Raw genomic sequence first — 17393 nt, 5'->3', positions numbered from 1 at the left:
TCTGCGACCAATCAAAAAGTCTACGTCGTCCATATATGTTCAACACAACTTTCACTTATCCAAACTTTGCGTAAAGTAAATCCTTGTAACATGTTTGCTCCCAATTAATAGCCTCACATTAGACTTTTCGTACTTTGGGGGTCTGCCACGTCAAAGTATTATTATGTTTGCATATAAAATTATGTGGTCACCATGCACACCGTTGTAACTTGGGCAAGAAATTTGGCATTGTATATCATCATTCAACTAAACATATGGTTATATTTATGGGAAAAAATAAATGAATGTCCCACAATGTTATTAGATACCTAGTGCGAGAGAGAATAAAAAGGAAAAACATAAGTATTATATAAAATTTTATGTGATATAAGAGGAGAGAAATAATAATTTTTAAAATAAAAGATTGCTCAAGTATTATTATTTAATATGTATTGGATCACCTCAACACATTGTTTCGTACGCTTCCATAGATCCTGATTCAAGTATATAAAAGGAACATGTGTCATCGCAATTTTAGACAAGAGAGAGAACTTGGTATATATAAGGTACGTGTTCAAGGTCATAGAAAACAACATATCATCCATCACAACAAGGAACATATCATCCATCACAACAAGGTCATGGCAACTGTCTTTTTATGCTTGTCTAATCAATTTTCGTCCCCAAAACCTACTACTCCTAGATTTTCACAAAGTAAGAACTTCATGTACCAAACATCTCTTGCAAATCCCAATCCTTGGCAAGTTATTTGTGCGATGAGTTCTCAATTTACCCAAATGACACAACACAATGGTCGACGTTCAGCTAATTACCAGCAAAGCCACTGGAAATTTGAATTTCTGCAGTGTTTGGGAAATGACGTTAAGGTGATCTTTTATATATTTAAGTTAATTTTTGTTTTTGTTTATTTCTTTTTAGTTCAAGAAAATGTTTTTACCATCTAATTATTGGTTTGAGTGAAACTAAATTCAATCAAGACTGATTCATGAATAAAACAAATACAACTTATATTTTAAGTCCACCAATAAAAATATATTTATCATTAATATTTATAAAGTCATATATGTCAGAAAAAAATCCAACATATTTAAGGTAAAAAAAATTAAGAATTTATCATAAGTCTCACTTAACTTGAGTCAACCCTCAATTCAGTATCAAGGTTTAACAAAAAAAAAAGTTTAAATAAATGCTAAAACTTTTATTTTCACTTTTAATGATAAAAATAATATTCTTAAAATTTTAATTTTTAACCTCTCATAATCACTCACAAATAGTGTTATTGTTGTTGTTAATCATAAAATTATTGTTTTTGGCTCAGTAAAACTCATGAGTATATACAAAACATAGATCACTCACAATTGATAGTCAAATAGTGTTATGTATTTCTTTTTTCGCGGTAAAAACAACTGTTCATATATTATAAGAAAGAGTAGTGCTTTACCACAAGAAGTGGAATCACACTAGACCCAAAAGATACAAGATTACCATTGACTACTTACTGGGAGATGCTAAACCAGGAAATTAATCAAAGCAACAAGTAAAGCAGCCACCAATACAAACATAATTACAAAGAAGCCATAAGTCCCTTCTTCCTTTTAACGTGCGTGTGGTGCTATTATAAGTCCTGCACTGAGTTTGAATGAAGCCCGCCCAACCCGCAGTCCCAAACTTAATTTTTTTTGCCCAAAAATGTTAATTGATAATTATTAATAGAAAAATCAAACTCAAGACCTTTTCATTTTTTTTTCTTTTACCACCAAACGAACCTTATAACTTAATTACTGTTATAAATGAAAAATCTAAATAAGCAAACCAATCCAACCCAACCCTTACCTCAACACACTACCCCCTTTGAATCCAGGTCTACTTTCCATACATATAATATATGACGCATCAAAACCCACCAATTTGACTTTCAGCCAGTACCACGCTGTGTATTTAATAGCAGCCAGTAAACGATTCAACATTGCAGGCTTTTCCATTAAAAATTTCCAAAATAGACCAAATACATGAACACCAAACTGCCCACCAAGCATTCTTAGCTTTCTTTCCCTTCAAGTTTCCAACGCGTTGAAAAATGTGTCTTTCACAGTCCACCGGTAACACTTTTAAGTTTTAATTCCCCAAGCCAAAAAATAGTGTTATGTGATTCATGTAGTAAATCCTAATTCTTACTGAGTTAAGACTTTTGTTGTTGTTTAATTATAAAATTGTCATTTTATTTTTACCTTATTTTCTGTTTTTAATTTTTTTTTACTAGTTTTCTGGTTTTGTTGTTTATATACATTAAAAAAAGTAAAAAAATAAGATGAGATATTCGTGGAGAAAATAAAAATGAAAGAATTTTTTCAAATCAAATCTTCACGTAATTAAATTCTTTAAGGAGAAATCAATATTTTTTTTATGTATAGAAGATAATACTATTCTTAATTATTGCAATCTAAGCATGTACAAATGGAAAATCTGGAAGAGAGAGCAAGAAAGGTGGAGGAGGAGGTGCGACGCATGATCAATGGAGCAGACACAGAAGCATTAAGGTTACTGGAATTGATTGACGAAATCCAACGGCTGGGATTGACCTACAAGTTTGAGAAGGACATATTCAAAGCCCTAGAGAAGACTATTTCGTTGGATGAGAATGAGAAACACATAAGTGGGCTTCATGCTACTGCTCTCAGCTTCCGTTTACTTAGACAACATGGCTTCGAGGTTTCCCAAGGTATATAAAATATAAGTTAGGTTAATTAAATTTTTAGTTTGTCAACTTTTTTATATTTTAATTTTTAGTTCTTTAAAATTTATTAATAATTTTTAGTCTCTCAATATTTTTAGTCTTTTATTTTTATTGCTCAAAATTAATTCAAAATATATAAAAATGAGAGATTAAAAATGGATAAAATAAGGATTAATCTTGAGTATAAAGATAAATGAGAAACTAATTAAAAGTGGACAAAAAAATTAAGGGACTATATACACACACATATACACATATCAAAGACTTACCGGGCTTCACTTCTTTTACACTGTGTCTTGCGAGACTAACACAAAGGATGAAGAGAAAGGAAACGATAAAGCATCCTATGAGACTGAGAAAGGAAGAAGGACTTCAAATAATAGTGTGAAAAGGAGAACAAAGTACAGAAACACGAAAAAAGGAGAAGAAACCTAACCTTTCGTGACCGACAGTTGTAGAACCGCGAGAGTGACAATGGGGTTGCAGCGCACCACGACTGAGGATGACAGTGATATTACAACATCACGAGAGGATGCAATGCTGGTGATGACGGAGTTACAATGCCGTGAGAGGTTACAAATCAGAGTGCAAAAACGTTCAAGTGAGAGTGATGAGAGTGAGAGGTTTCAAAGTTACTGAACTTTAGGATTTTTGACACCAGACAATGATTAAAAGATCTCATAATATTGTTTTTTTTTAAAAAAAAACTGATGTTAATGAAGTAACCTCAATATCAGTTTTTCAAAAAACCAATGTTGAGTTTTCTATACGTTCTTCAATAACATCAATTTTATCAAAAATCGATGTTCTCAAAGTTGGTTAACTTCAGTTTTTTAAGAACTGATGTTAACGAACATGTCTTAAGATCAGTTTTACAAAAAATTGATGTTAACAAACTTGTATTATTTACGAGATTGTCACCACGTTTTTGTTAATGTCAGTTTGACGTAAAACCAATATTAACTTAGTGATGTTAAAACTATTATTTGTAGTAGTGCTAGATATTGTTAAAAATATTTTAAAAAGCATAAAAAAAATTTGTGTAAATTTTGTGTATTTTCGCGAAACTTCAGTCATGACTAATGTATGTTAGTCTATATATTTTATGATTGATTGACTAATTATGTTAACATGCATGGTGTAGATGTGTTTAAGAGATTTAAAGACAAGGAAGGAGGTTTCATTAATGAACTTAAAGGTGACATGCAAGGATTATTGAGTCTATATGAAGCATCTTATCTTGGTTTCGAGGGAGAAACTCTTTTGGATGAAGCAAGAGCATATTCAATAACACATCTAAAAAACAACCTAAAAGTAGGTGTAAACACCGAAGTGAAAGAACAAGTTAGTCATGCACTCGAACTTCCTTATCATCGAGGACTGAATAGACTAGAAGCACGATGGTTCCTTGAAAAATATGAGCCAAATGAATCCCACCATCATATACTACTCGAGCTTGCAAAGATCGATTTCAATTTGGTGCAAGTAATGTACCAAAAAGAGTTGCGAGAACTGTCAAGGTGATATAATTTACATAGAACTTTCAGTTCATTAATGATTACTAGCTACCTAATAAAAAATTAATTAAATAACAATGGTTTGGGATTTCTGATAATTAACTTATAAGATTCAAGATGATCAATATACAATACTTATTAGAGCATCTTTAACATAGATATCTTTGTGAGCATCTTAATCTAAGATACACTAATTTGATTTTTCTTCACAGTTCACATTGGAGTAACTCTAAGTAGTATGGAAGGTTTCTTAAAAAAAAAAAATCTATGTATCTTTTATAGAATATAGTTGTTCATAAATAAAATAAAAAACAAATTTTATTGTATTAAATAGAACCAACAAACTTAATTTTAATTTGAAACAAAATTAAGTGCAACAAAAAATTATAAAAGCATGAGTTGTTGAATTTTCTTTTTTGGAGCAAATTTATGCATAAGTTAGTTAAATATGACATGACATTATAGAGGTCACTTAAATTGTTTTAATATAAGATAAGATACCTAAGGTGAGCATCTTAAATTGATAGCATTGAGATCCAATTAGGTATATATGTTAGTTAATGAACGAATTGTTGTAATCTATATATGTTTTGTTAGGTGGTGGAGTGAGATGGGGCTGACAAGCAAGTTGAAGTTTGTCCGAGACAGATTAATGGAAGTCTATTTTTGGGTGTTGGGAATGGCACCTCGTCCTCAATTTAGTGAATGTCGTAAAGCTGTCACTAAAACGTTTGCATTGATCGGCATTATCGACGATGTATATGACGTGTATGGTACTTTAGACGAGCTACAACTCTTCACCGATGCTATTGAGAGGTTCGTATAATTGATTTTAGTCTCTAAGATGAGGAACAAATTTTGTTTCATTGTTATTTTGTCAGCTGTAAGACCATAGAGTCTTTCAAAAAGCTTGAAAAATATTTGATATTGTCACAAGTAGTGTTTTTAGAAACAATCTTTTAAAGTAAATTAAGACATACTTTTTTTATTGTTTGAAATAAAAATTAATTTTTTTATGTGTAAAACAAGTAACACTTTTACCTTTCAAAAAAGTAAATGTTTTTATTAAAGTCATTAATTATTGAATAATTATTTATTAGAAGTTTAAACAAGAAAAAAATGCGGGTCCTCCTTTGATTGAGTTCTAAATTCATATATCCATGATATCTGCATAGTATTTTCGGTCACACACACACACACACATATATATATATATATATATATATATATATATATATATATATATATATATATATATATATATATATATATATAAAAGAAGCAAATAATTCATTTTAATAGATAATGTTATAAATTTCAGTTATATTCCAAAAATATCCTTAGAATTATAAATGGTTGAAGTGTTGGTTATATTTACATTAAATTAGTTTTTTCATCTAATTTATTATTTAGGTTGAATTTGATCGTTAATCTTTTTTGGATTCAATTTGATCGTTTCATTTCTAAAATTGATTTAATTTAATCGTTTTGTCTAGATTAAACTGATAGTTAGAAAATATGTGTTTTATGATTTAAAATCACTTATGGATAGTTTTAAGCCATCACAAAATATAATTTCTTAATATTGTTTAACTCAATTTTGATTGTAAACCCAAATTGAACCATTTTTAAAAATTAGATGAAAAAATTAAACCCCAAACAAATTAAAAAATCAAATTGAATCTAAAAATAAACTAGAAGACAAAAAACTAATTTAACTTTATATCAATGACACTTCTCATAATTCATGAGATCATTTTTCCAATCAATTGGTGAGACTTGTTTTGTTAATTACTTGATAAATGCATCTACCTTCACGAGAAATAAGTGCATATATTATTAATAAACTCTACAAAAAATTAAGGGTAAAAGAAAAATTTCTTCAAAAAAAAAAAGTAATTAATACATGAACTTGGTATTTTGTTTCTTATAATTAGAAAAAGAAATTCATTCATTTGTTTCTTACAGTGTTAAATATAATTTTGATCTCCTATTATTCAAAATCCACAATATTGGTCCCCTATTTTAAAATAGAAACATTTAGTTTTCATAATTTTCAAAATATATAAATTTAGTCCTCTTATAGTAAAATAGACACATTCAATTCTCAAGTTTTATAAAATTCATAATTTTGATTTTTCTATCAAATTCGAACTGTATCAATTGATAAGAAGTTAACTTATGTGATCCAAATTTAATGACATGACATGAGATTATTTATTTAATTTATATCATAATTAACATTAATCTCTTAATCATCAACATTTTAAGTTTGACAAAAGAATAAAAAACTTGAATTTTACAAATATAAGAGACTAAATATTTTTATTTAAAATAAAGAAACTAAAATTATAAGTTTTAAAAAATAAAATAACAAAATATATGTATTTTTAAATAGAAAAATTAAAATTACATTTAAATATTTCTTATATACCAGACCTAAGAGAATATTCAATTGAATTTATTGGTTAATTAATAACATATTACATATATACTTACGTACATATATATGTGGTTACAGATGGGACGTGAATGCCATGAATACACTTCCAGACTACATGAAGTTGTGTTATTTGGCCGTCTATAACACCGTCAATGACACATGTTATAGCACCCTGAAAGCAAAAGGGCATAACAATATGTCCTATTTGACAAAATCTGTACGTACTAATTTATTATCTCCTTAATTATTGATTAATAATTGATTGGAAAATTTATTTATACATGTCAACACAATTAATTATATACGGATCGATGGCGACGTGCAGTGGTGTGAATTGTGCAAAGCATTCCTCCAAGAAGCAAAATGGTCAAACAACAAAATCGTTCCAACATTCAGTAAGTACCTAGAAAATGCATCCGTTTCCTCCTCAGGTATGGCTTTGCTTACTGCTTCATACTTCTCCGTGTGCCAACAACAAGACATCTCAAACCAACAAGCTCTTTGTTCTTTAACTAATTTCCAAGGCCTTGTGCGTTCCTCATCCAACATTTTTAGACTCTGCAATGATCTAGCTACCTCAGCGGTATGTAATTGACTAACCCAAATAATATATATTTCTTGTATTATTTATAAGAATTAATTAATTACTTAATTCATTAAGATTAAGAAAAATAATTAATTTATTACTTGATAGCAATAAATATATCTTAAATTTATTTATTTTTTCAAAACCATCATTGTCATTAATATTTATTTTTCTCTCTTCTAATTATTTGTCATTATAGCCTCTTTTAATTAGAAATATTTTAATCTAAAAATAATTATTATAAAAAGATTTAATTACTCATATAGTGTTAGAATCAAAAAATTTTAACTGCAAAAACCTTTTAAAAATTAAAATGTCAACTTCAGAAAGTAAAAAATTCGCTATTTAAACTTTAAGGAATAAAAAATTTCCTTATTAACTATAAAAAATAAAAAAAATAACTTTAGAAACTATAATAAGTAAATGAGTAATTAAATCTTATAAAAACATTATCAATTTACCTTATTAAAAAAGACCCACATTATTTTCAATTTGGGTCTTATAAACGTGAGTAGAGAAAGTATGCAATAAGTGCTCATATCATAATAATATGGAATTAAATTAAATGCTCAACTACAATTCATTTCACGGAAGGTAAAAGAGAAAGAAAAGAAAAATTAATAAACGTGACAAATATTGCATCGCATGCGGTGGAAATAAAGAAAGATTGAAAAGAAAAATAGGAGACAAAAGAGAATCCGGGTGTATTATAATTACTCTAAATCAATTGGCATGGTGGCAAAACACTTGCCAAACGTACGACTAATGAGCGTATGTGGTTGTTATTAACAATAAATAAGGTCTAAGTAAATTAAAAAAAAAATATGTTAGGTTTTTTATTAACATGTGTTATTTTTTTTATAAATATTTTAGTTTTTACTGTTTTATCCTTTGGTCGGTCGTGTGTAGGCTGAGCTAGAGACAGGTGAAACAGCAAATTCAATAACGTGCTATATGCATGAGAAGGACACTTCTGAGGAGCAAGCACGTGAAGAGTTGACAAATTTGATCGATGCGGAGTGGAAGAAGATGAATCGAGAGTTCGTTTCGAATTCTACACTTCCAAAAGCTTTTAAGGAAATAGCTATTAACATGGCTCGGGTTTCCCATTGCATGTATCAATACGAAGACGGACTTGGAAGGCCCGGCTACACCACAGAGAACAAAATCAAGTTGCTGCTAATAGATCCTGTTCCCATTAACTAACTAATTAATGTTACTAAACAGTATATAAGGTTGATAGGTTAAATTATATTGCATATATCCGTATATAATTAAGTGAAATACATGCCATATATCAAGTTGCTAGGAGTATGTGTTTCCTATTTGTATTGTAAGTTGGGTTGCGCATACGGGTTTGATAGGTTAAATTATATTGCATATATCTAAAATAAGTTCGGCTGAGTATGTGTTTGATAAGGTTGAATTGTATAAATGTAAACAAATTGGGTCGAGTAGCGGTTTAACAATCCCAAACTTGATATTCAATTGGACCCAATTATATATAATATTAAAAAATGATTTACTGTATTGTTCAATATAAAAATTCCATAAGGCATTTAGTGATTTTTTTACAATAAGGCATGTATTTCACTTAATGCATGTGCTACTATTAAAATTAATAATTAAATTTTTTGAGATAGAATATCAATTTAATTTCAAATTTTATCATTTTTTATTTTTGTATTTTCAATTTTATATTTTTATTATTGTAATAATAAACCTAGCAACTTGATTTAATCTATCCCAATCTTTTTTTTGTTAGGTGGGCTTAAAATTACCCTAAACTCAATCCTTAATCACACCTATCGAACCTAGACCTTTCTACACTAATCCATCAAGAAATTTTAATAACCTAAATGAGAGATTAAAAACCATGTGAAATGATTAAGTTATTCCATTCCTTATAGATAATTTATGGTTTAATTATAACACTATTATTATCAATGTCATGTTAGGTTTTTAATAATAGGTTATGTGAGTATAATTTCTTAATTATTATAGTTATTTCCTTACTTTCCTTCTAATTGAAACTCTCAAATTCTTGTTTTTATTCAAAATCTTTAAAGGTTAAATGATTAAATCATTTTAAATCTTTTATAAAAAAGATCTTTACAAGTATGGAGAATATGTTACATGTGAAGTGACAAAAATACTACAAGAAAGGGGGTTGAAGGTTGAATTGTATTTTCACAAGCTTTTAATTCATGTTTTGAAAATAAATAATTTTTTTTATAAGAATTCAAAATAAGATAGTTCAAAATGAAGAACTATTATGAACTCAGAACGAAAATACTAGCAATTTTGAAAAAAGAGTTGTTCACAATTCAGAATTATGTTTCAAAAAATGTTGTTTGTTTAAAAACCCTTTAATGGAAAGGTTCAATTTTAAGTGCATTTGTAAAAATATTTAGTCTTAATGATTAACAAAAACAATAAATAGATCAAATCACAAAATAAGTGTAGAGAGAGAATATTGCACAATGATTGTTTATCCTAATGTTGGGCTACGTTCAGTTTTCACTCTTCAAGATGAGATTTCACTAACTAACTAGTCATTAGTGGATCAACAAACCACTGGATTTCAATAACTTGTAAGCACTTTCACTAGACTTCACACCTAGCCTAAGTTAGACTAGCAACACCATTGGTTACAACCTTTGTTTGTCACTGCTTGACTTTCAACAACAAAAGGATCTTTGTGTTTTTAATTGCATATATACAAATCTCACCTCATGAGAGGTTTTTCACTCATGAAATTACAATCTCTCATTTCTATCTTACATCTATTACAAATTTCAAGTTTTTACAAAAGTAGGCCACTCTTTAAAAGAGAGTTGAAGCAACAATGATAGATTTCTCACAGAGATTTTGGCTCAAGTTTGTCTCACTTGAAGGGTTTCAACTTAGCTTCATGATGCTCATTGTCATTGATGACCTCTTTAAGCTCTAAAGAAGATCGTTGAAGTGAGACTCACTCAACTGAAAAACTTCTAGAGGAAGTAGACAAACATGATAGTTAACAAGGTCATTCTACGGTGGTCATTCTAAAGAACTTTTCTAATGAGCATTCTGAAATAACATCAGAATGGTGATTCTGATGTTAGCTGAGAAAGGATTCATTCTTGAAGTACATCCATTTGATAAAGTTCAACAGTTATGTCTATCTGAAATAGCACAAGTTCATCAATCTTAACACATTTTCACAACACAAAGCATTCTTAAGTAGATTGCTTCATAAAATTAAAGTAAAGGTACAATTGTTGATGTGTTAGTATTCTGTTTTAATAAAATAGAAAGAGTTTATATAATGTTTAACAAATGGAAGGGTTGTTCATACTTTGTATCATGAAAAAAAAACAATGTAATAAAAATATATTTTAACAATTTCATAAAATAAAATAGAGCTTGAATGTAAGTGTAAAATGTTTTATAAAAAAGAGCAATGTTATATATTACGAAAACTCTTGGTACAAAAGTGCAAAAATGTGTGAAATTGTCTTTGCCACACCCTGTTTGTTTTTATTTTAACTTAATTAAATATTTTCTTTAAAAAGGTGATAAGCCCTTAAAATAATTAGAAATTGTCGTGTGTCTATTCTCACATCTCAAGTTCTTCACAATGGTGTCGCCTCCCATGTTGTAGTACCATCAATGTCCTTGTCACTTTAACTTTATGCTTTCTCTTTTCTTTCTAGCTAGTTCTGATTGAGGGCATTTAACATCATTCTAGCTTATGAATTTCTTTTTGTATTACAATTAGGCAAGTGAGGCGCACACACATGAAGATTTTTTTTTTCATTTTTTGTTTTTTCTCAAACAAAATACTAAAATGATTAGTCAAACAAATTATTTATCTATCATGGGTTATTTTTGCTATGTAAGATGCAGGAGGTATCATCCTATGTGACACAATGATCTTTTACATTGATTATTTTACAATCGATGTAGAAAAGTATTTTTTAAATCGAGTACTCTTTTACATCTGTTGTAAAAATAATCAATGTAAAAGATCATTGTGCCATTAAGGATGACTTCTCCTAGATCTTATGCGACAAAAATAATCTCATTTGGCAAATAGTTTGTTTGACCACTCATTTTAGTATTTTGTTTGGAAAAAAACCCAAATAGTACAAAATTCAATGAATTGTATTGAGAGGTGAAAGCAAAGTTGACTCATTTAAGGTTTGTTATACATTGTTTGGTGCCATTGAAAAAAAGTGAGAAAGAGAATTTTGGGTCTTAAAAAAATTGTATTAGTAACTAGGGGTGTCAATTTGTACCATAAGCAGGGATTCCCGTGGGGAGTGCCCTATTCGGGGCCTTGTGGGGACGGGGATCATTCCCCCTCGCCCTGCAAGTCTTCGGTTTGAGAAAATTACAAAATTACCTTTGTATTTTAAGAAAATCTAACAACTCAGTCCCTCTCAAAAGCTCAAACCCTCAAAAAACTCATTCACTTCACTTCTCGCCCTAGACCATGTCGCGTCGTTCACTTCTCCCCAGAGCACATTGTTGCCACTCAGTCTCATCACCACTCGCCACTGGTCACTTTGGAGTGTAAGTACTGGCTACTCTTTTCCTACCAATGGATTTGTTTGCTACGCATCGCCTTCATTGCTTTTTTTTCCCAAGGTTTTGCTTGATCATTTCGGAATTACATTTTACATTTGAAAGTTTTAATCTTCTAATTTCTTTGGCTAGTTGGTTGCTCGGATTTGATTTTTCAGTTCAAACTCAAGTTTGCTTTCATGTTTTGATTATCTGAGCTTTCTTTATTTCTTTAAAAGATCATTTTTTTGTGAATTAATGGTTGTGGATGATATTATAAGTTATGTTAGTGGATGGTTTGATTCATTATATTAATGTTTTTATTTTTTTTGTTTTGCATTTATCACATTTAGCCTTATTCTATCAATCGTTATTTGTGGTGGTGTTTGTGTAATTTTGTGGTGGTGTTTGGTAATTTTGTGCTGCTATTAGCATTTGCTGAATGCCCAATGTGAAATGGTGATACAATTAAGAATTCCCTCTTTTTATCATTCTATAATCTACATGAGAGGGGTTTGGGGTTTTTTTCCTTATGATTTCTTGTCCCTCTCTCATTGCTGCTACAAGTAGATTCTTTAAAAATTGGTTTAGAGTTATGGTATACTTTTCATTGCTATGTTTTCAAATTTTTCTTAAAGGCTTTAACTATTATGCTTAAGGTTTTCTTAGGAAGGTTTCTTGAGAACTTGACAACAGTAATAATGTTAATGTACACTTGTATTTTTAGTCTCTTCCCAATTTTGGAACCTAGATTAATCTATTCCTTGATTCATATTGATTTCAGATCATGTATCTTCAATCACTAATTAAATAGATAAAAGTATGAATAGAGATATTTATGTTGCTAGTCATCTACACTTTCTTTTCATCCTCTAGATATTGCCAAAGCATTTGCTCTAAGCTTGCTTAATCAATACTATGACAGATTGATGATGGCTAACCAGACAATCCTACTATGGTAATATATGCTTTTAACACAATGTTAGCAAATTCATAACTCACCATATTGCCTACAAGCTTTTGATCAAGTAACCCCATTGACTGAGGTGAAAATGTATTGTGATTAGTGATTACACCCTAAATTAACTTAATTGTTTATTAGTTTATTTTATTCCCAGGCAATAATGCATTTTTAGAACTACGATGTTGGGGTCTTATTTTCTAAAGTGGCCTAGTCTTAAATAACTGAATTTTAGAGCTTTGCTCATATATCATTAATTCATTACTGTTTAAAGTTCATACGACTTTATCTATTTCAATTTGATATTTATGCTACTCTTAGATTTTATATTGTTGAATGGTTGATTAAGACATTATATATCATGATTCCTGGTTGACTGGCTGCAACAATTCTAGACTCATGTAGACTTATTTTAAACGAATCCATATTTTTAATAGCTCTAGGATGTATTGGAATCTAATCTAATGTACATTAATCCAATATATGATTTCTGTAAAACTTATAAAAACATAAGAGGCTGGGGAGTTACTACTTTCAAGATATTAGTTAATTCAGGGTTTGTCCAACGGCCAAAGAACATTAGAGGGTTGTTGACTTGCTGGTTGCTGAATTAGAGGACTTTAGACTTGCTGGTTGCTGAATTGGAGGACTTGAGACTTGCTGGTTGTTCAAAACATTGTAAAAAAATATTTGTAGTTTGAACTATTTGTATTATTATTGAACATTATGTTTGTATTATTTTAAATTAAACTTGTTGTTTATGTTTGTTTATTTGAGTTTAACAATATATGGATTATTTAAATTTGAATATTATGTTAATTAGTAAGACTTTTAAGTTTTTTTTTTAAATTTATTTGTATTAGAATTTAAAATTAATATTTTTATAAAAAAAAATTCAAGGCCTCACATAGACTGTGGGAACCCGTAGGGATGGGAACGGAAAAAAAAAATCCCCACGACAGAGACCGGGAACAAGAACAAGGACTAATTGGGAGTAGGAATAAGAAGCCGAGAAGTACTCCCTGCCCCACCCCATTGACATCCCTAGTTGTAACAGATCTTCTGCAATTGAAACACCCATCAATAAAGCAAATTCTATTGCAGTTGAAACGACAAAAAAAAAGGAAATTCTATTGGAATTGAAATATAAAAGAAAAAGAAGGTCATGCTGCCACATCATTTGTAAGTTTTGTACTGGATTTGTTTCATAACATTAAGCATTTCCTTTTATAAAATAATTGCAGTTTTGTTTGGGTTTTAGAATTGAAAGGGGACAACTTCTATTGTGGGATACTTATTTCCCACTCGTAACTTGGGAAACTTTCATCTACTATCGGATGAGGAATAATAATAAGATCTGACGGCCATGGTTAGATTAGCTAATTGAGTTGTTTAGTTCCTAATTGGCTGTTAATGTAGAAAAAAATCAAGAAGATATTCTACGTGGTTAAAAACTTATACATGTGGCTTTCTAATTTGGCCACCATGTGCATCTGTACAGTATTGTGGTCAAATTATGGTAGGGAGAGATAGTGGCGAGGCTATTCATATTGTCCACTTTCCAACCGGTTGCTAGCGGCGGTGGGGTTCGTCGTTTTGGTGATTACTTGTTGGTCTTTGATGTTTTTTGGGATCTAACAACCATGAACTTATGTGATTCATTTTCTCATCTTATCTCACAATTTGTATGAGTTTGTTAGGTGATTGATTGTATTTGGTTTAGGTCTTTTTGGCCTCATCCCTTTGTTATAGTTGATTGATGAGCAAAATTGATTATTTGATTTAGTGTTGAAAGGAATTTTGATTGTTGGTCCTTCTGTGGTGATAGAAATGATGGGCAGTTAAAAGTTGTATGGATAATATAATAGTGTTTAAGAAGGTAGCGTGATCTTATTGTGAGTGTATTGTTATGGTGAGGGTGTTAATCAATTGAAGTTAGATGGAGGAAGTTTTTGATGGTATATGTTGATTTTGTTTTGCATTCTGGTTCCTGGTGTTTAACATTGGTTGTGTCATATTTGATGTTGCAGGATGAGCATTTGTGACATTGTTTTTGTTGATGAACCTGAATGAAATGGCTGGAGCACAACACAAAAAGTTAGTGGACATGCGAGGTGTTGTCGGTGAACCTCCATAGTGAAGAAGCAAAGCTATCCTAATGTTTTGATGATGCCAAAGGAATGCGCTTTTCAAGTTTTATTCAAGACAAGAATCCAAGATACCCAAGAAATTCAAGAAATATGATCAAGATAATTCCTAGAATCTTAGGAAAAAAATTTCAAGTTGAAACAACAAAAGGTTTGGCCAAAGGATTTAACTTAAAATGTTTTTTTTAAAGAGTTTTACTCTCTGATAATCGATTACCAGAAGATGTAATCGATTACCAGTGGCCAATGTGCCTTCTGAAAAGCTTTTAAATGTTTTAGAAAGCATGTAATCGATTACACATGGCTTGTTATCGACTACCAGAGGTTTGGAACGTTTTAAAAAAATAGCCATAAGAAATTTGAATTTAAATTTCAAGTTGTATAATCGATTACAGTAAGTTGGTCATTGATTACCAATGTTTAAATATTCAAATTTCAAATGAGAAGAGTCATAACTATTTAGAAGTAATTGTGTGTGTGTGTGTGTGTGTGTGTGTGTGTGTGTGTGTGTGTGTGTGTGTGTGTGTGTGTGTGTGTGTGTGTGTGTGTGTGTGTGTGTGTGTATTTTCCACGATCTGACCGTTGGGATCTTTGAGAAAATGTTTAGAGTGTGCACGATGTTTCCGTTTCCGAGGGCATTGCTCACTTGTGCGTTTTGAGCCTTGTAGTCCAAGTAGCTTTGGAAAAACACCATTTCTTCTCCTTCTTTCTTCCAAAACCATTTCCAACGTTCCAAGCTCTTTCTCCATCACTCACAGCCACCATTATCCACCACAAACCGCCGTTGTTCTTCGTTGAAACCCCACACCGAGAGCAACCCTTCAACCGAAGCGGAATCTTCCAACTCGGCTTGCGGTGTCGGTAGAGAACGAAACCCTAATCTGACCTTTCGTTTTACTTCGAGATAACCATGGTTCTATGCTTGTTCCTTGATAGTTTCAGCTTGTCTTTGCATCTTTTTTTACTTTGGAACCGCCATTGCATGTTTTACGCTTCCTTTGAAAAACCCTAGAAAAAAGAGACTTTGTAAACATTATCTTTTCATGAAATGGGTGTTATTTTCATGACCTTCACTGAACCCGGATCACATTGGCGTGATCAGAATTTCAAAATGATGTCCCTTTGTAAAACCCAAAATGCTCTCAGCCCTTTCATGTAGTGATGTGGCTGTTTGACCCAGAGCATCGTTATTAGCTTTGTTTTCTAAAATCCATATTAAGTCTCCTTCGTCTTGGTATGGTAGAGGCTTGCGTGGAACCGACGAGCAAGGACGAAAAAGAAATCTCCAAGTGATGCAATGAGGAACCCGTGGGTAGCTCACAATAGGTGAGGGGAGTTTATTATAAAATTTACCATTTTAACACCATAGTTAGGGTCAGGAAACCTAGCTATGAGGATAACTGCTTGTCCCTGTTGCATGCTGATTTTTCTTTTGTAGAAAACGATGTTTTTAACTAATGGGATGCGATGAAATTGTTATTGATATGCATGCTGGTTTTTTAGGAAAAACTATGTTTTGACGAATGGGATGCGGTATATATATATATATATATATATATTTGTGTGTGTGTGTGTGTGTGCGGAATGCGATTTGTTATTGATGTCGCTATTGAGGATTTTAATTGATATGTGGTGATATTGATAATTATGATGATATTGATTTGAGACGACGTTGTTAATAAAGATCATGTCAACATGAATTGATGTTATTGTTGATGATTATGTGAATATGAAATGAGGTTGTTGATAACAACATTGTGACGAGATGATGTTTATGTTGAGAATGATATGAAAATGGAATGTTGATTGATGTTGGAAATGCATTGGCATGTGCATGTTGTGTATGTTCGTTGGGGGCGAAGTGCACTGACCTTTCAGGGTCTTTGGCACTTGTTTTGGGCCACGTTCATACGTTGGATGTTGTGTATGTTCGTGGGAGGCGAAGTGCACTGACCTTCCAGGGTCTTTGGCACTTGCTCTAGGCCACGTACATACGCCGTATGGAGTGTATGTCATAGGGGGTAAGTGCACTGACCTTGTCGGATGTCCCAAACGTGGGTGACAAGCGTGATTAGAGAATCTAAGCATTTATGAGGGGATGCTTAGGCGCTTTAATTGGTCCATGGTCTTTGGCACTTACTTTTGGCCGTGTTCATAGCTCATACGACATAGGAAATAGAGTAACTGTGGCAGAGTGTACTTTGTACTGAGGGGGCTTGTCACCTGGTAGGGAACTCCTTTGGGCCCCTAGGCTGATCACCTATGGGGGGGGCAGTTACATGCACAACCGGGTGGTCTCGATGAACTCTGCATGGTTCCCTAAGTGAGAGTTTCGTGTGGACACGCTTAGGCTATTTCCTAAGATTTGGTTGTTGGTACGTACCACATTGCATCCGAGTGTTGAGTCAAGTGCATGCATCATTTTGTGCAGTTTTGATTGGATCCATGGATGGA

The 17393-nt window shown here is 31.3% G+C and overlaps 1 protein-coding gene across 2 annotated transcripts; it reads left to right on the top strand.

Annotated features, from left to right (window-relative positions):
- Positions 1 to 536: 536 nt before the first annotated feature.
- Positions 537 to 8818, top strand: LOC114367474 (isoprene synthase, chloroplastic-like). Of its 2 annotated transcripts, XM_028324662.1 has the most exons (8): positions 537 to 866; positions 2446 to 2719; positions 3879 to 4254; positions 4849 to 5067; positions 6773 to 6911; positions 7020 to 7125; positions 7219 to 7277; positions 8190 to 8818. In XM_028324662.1, exons 1-8 carry the CDS (start codon positions 621 to 623, stop codon positions 8484 to 8486), a joined length of 1716 nt encoding a protein of 571 aa, XP_028180463.1. In that variant the 5' UTR covers positions 537 to 620; the 3' UTR covers positions 8487 to 8818. The 2 variants fall into 2 exon arrangements, with proteins under 2 accessions (XP_028180463.1, XP_028180462.1); XM_028324661.1 differs by having other exon boundaries at positions 7020 to 7277.
- The last annotated feature ends 8575 nt before the right edge of the window (positions 8819 to 17393 follow it).

The sequence above is a fragment of the Glycine soja genome, chromosome 9, assembly GCF_004193775.1.
Source record: "Glycine soja cultivar W05 chromosome 9, ASM419377v2, whole genome shotgun sequence".
Classification (NCBI taxonomy): Eukaryota; Viridiplantae; Streptophyta; class Magnoliopsida; order Fabales; family Fabaceae; genus Glycine; species Glycine soja.
The sequence above is the reverse complement of the archived record's forward strand: the minus strand, read 5'-3'. Positions and strand labels throughout refer to the sequence as shown.